This window comes from Melospiza melodia, unplaced genomic scaffold (assembly GCF_035770615.1).
Source record: "Melospiza melodia melodia isolate bMelMel2 unplaced genomic scaffold, bMelMel2.pri scaffold_28, whole genome shotgun sequence".
Taxonomy (NCBI): domain Eukaryota; kingdom Metazoa; phylum Chordata; class Aves; order Passeriformes; family Passerellidae; genus Melospiza; species Melospiza melodia.
The window spans coordinates 7,303,086-7,305,004 of record NW_026948600.1 but is presented as its reverse complement, the minus strand read 5'-3'; the positions used below and the strand labels follow the sequence as shown (position 1 = coordinate 7,305,004).

The following is a 1,919-nucleotide window of genomic DNA, read 5'->3' as shown; positions in this document are numbered from 1 at the left end:
GCCTCCTCAGGGTTGCTCTGACGTTGCCATAAGAGCCTGCAGAGCCAGAGCTGCCCCTGGGCAGTGCCTGATCTGGGAGGTGTCTGCAGGGCAGACCTGAGCCCCCAGAGCTGGGCTGGGCTCTGGCAGCACTGGCAGGGCCCAGCCCTGGTCACAGGGAAGCAGCTGCTGGCAGGGACAGCTCCAGGCAGCAGAGCCCTGGGCAGGCAGTGGGGGGGGAAGTGCCCCCAGGCTGTGCTGGGATATTTAAAGTCCTCTCCAAACCCAACTACCAAATGATTACTTTTTTTACAGATCTCAATGTCAAGGCTACACAAATGTCTAACAGCAGCTCCATCAGGCACTTCCTCCTGCTGGCATTGGCAGACACATGGCAGCTGCAGCTCCTGCACTTCTGCCTCTTGCTGGGCATCTCCCTGGCTGCGCTCCTGGGCAACGGCCTCATCATCAGCGCCATAGCCTGCGGCCACCACCTGCACACGCCCATGTTCTTTTTCCTGCTCAACCTGGCCCTCAGCGACCTGGGCTCCATCAGCACCACTGTCCCCAAAGCCATGCACAATTCACTCTGGGACACCAGGAACATCTCCTACACAGGATGTGCTGCACAGCTCTTTTTCTTTCTGTTTTTCCTCTCAGTAGAGCTTTCTCTCCTGACCATCATGTGCTACGACCGCTATGTGTCCATCTGCAAACCCCTGCACTACGGGACCCTCCTGGGCAGCAGAGTTTGTGCCCACATGGCAGCAGCTGCCTGGGCAGGTGCCTTTCTCAATGCTGTCATGCACACAGCCAATACATTTTCCCTGCCCCTGTGCCATGGCAATGCCCTGGGCCAGTTCTTCTGTGAAATCCCCCAGATCCTCAAGCTCTCCTGCTTACACTCAAACCACAGGGAACTTGGGCTTATTGCAGTTAGTGTCTGTTTAGGACTCGGATGTTTTGTGTTCATTGTTTTCTCCTATGTGCAGATCTTCAGGGCCGTGCTGAGGATTCCCTCTGAGCAGGGACGGCACAAAGCTTTTTCCACCTGCCTCCCTCACCTGGCCGTAATCTCCCTGTTTGTCAGCACTGGAATATTTGCTCAATTGAAGGCCCCCTCAATATCCTCCCCATCCCTGGATGTGGCCCTGTCAGTTCTGTACTCGGTGGTGCCTCCAGCCCTGAACCCACTCATCTACAGCCTGAGGAACAAGGAGCTCAAAGCTGCAGTGTGGAGACTGATGATGGGATGTTTACGGGAACATTAAACTATTTTCCTGTTTTTGTAATTTAATTGCAATAAAAATCATCTTTGATACTCCTTGTTGGTTTAAACTTTTGCTTTCTTTTCTTTATTTGTTCCATATTTTTCGCAAAGATATGTCATTGTCTGTGCAATTTCTCATTTTTTCTCTCCATCTTCCCTGTGGCTACAGACTGTGTCAATGAGGAGCTGCACTCTAAGTGGCTTTAAAGGAACTAAAGGATCTCCCAGCAGAGTTTTCTGCAGAGATGCCCTTTTGTTGCCTTCTCTGGAGCTGCAGCAGCAATGTCTGTCTGCAGAGCTGGGGGCAGATCAGTGCTGGCACAGATGCTGTGCCCAGCAGCAGCAGCACTTGGTGTGGCCAGTGCTGCTGCCATGGCCCTGCCCCGCTGCCCTGGTGGCCCTGGTGTTGCTGTAGGGCCTGAGTGCTCTCGGGGCTGGGCACAGCCCTGGGGGTGGCAGTGCCGGGGCTGCAGCAGGGACAGGCCATGGGCACTGCTGGGGCAGCTCTGACGCCTCAGCCCGGGGCCTGTGGGCTCCAGGCTCCTTGCCCAGGCTCTCTCAAGAACACACCCAGGCCAATGCTCAGCTCAGAAAAGCCCCGTGAGCAGCCCCAGGCTGGCCGTGGGCAGGCTGGGCGAAAACAGCATGGCTGGGGCTCTGCAAGGGCCCT

The 1,919-nt window shown here is 55.7% G+C and overlaps 1 protein-coding gene across 1 annotated transcript; it reads left to right on the top strand.

Annotated features, from left to right (window-relative positions):
* Nucleotides 1–350: 350 nt before the first annotated feature.
* LOC134433907 (olfactory receptor 14I1-like) lies at nt 351–695 on the top strand (the record flags this gene model as incomplete). The annotated part of the gene is made up of 1 exon (XM_063182602.1): nt 351–695. A coding segment is annotated over one exon (345 nt), but the record flags the coding sequence as incomplete, so codon positions are not given.
* Nucleotides 696–1,919: the final 1,224 nt, after the last annotated feature.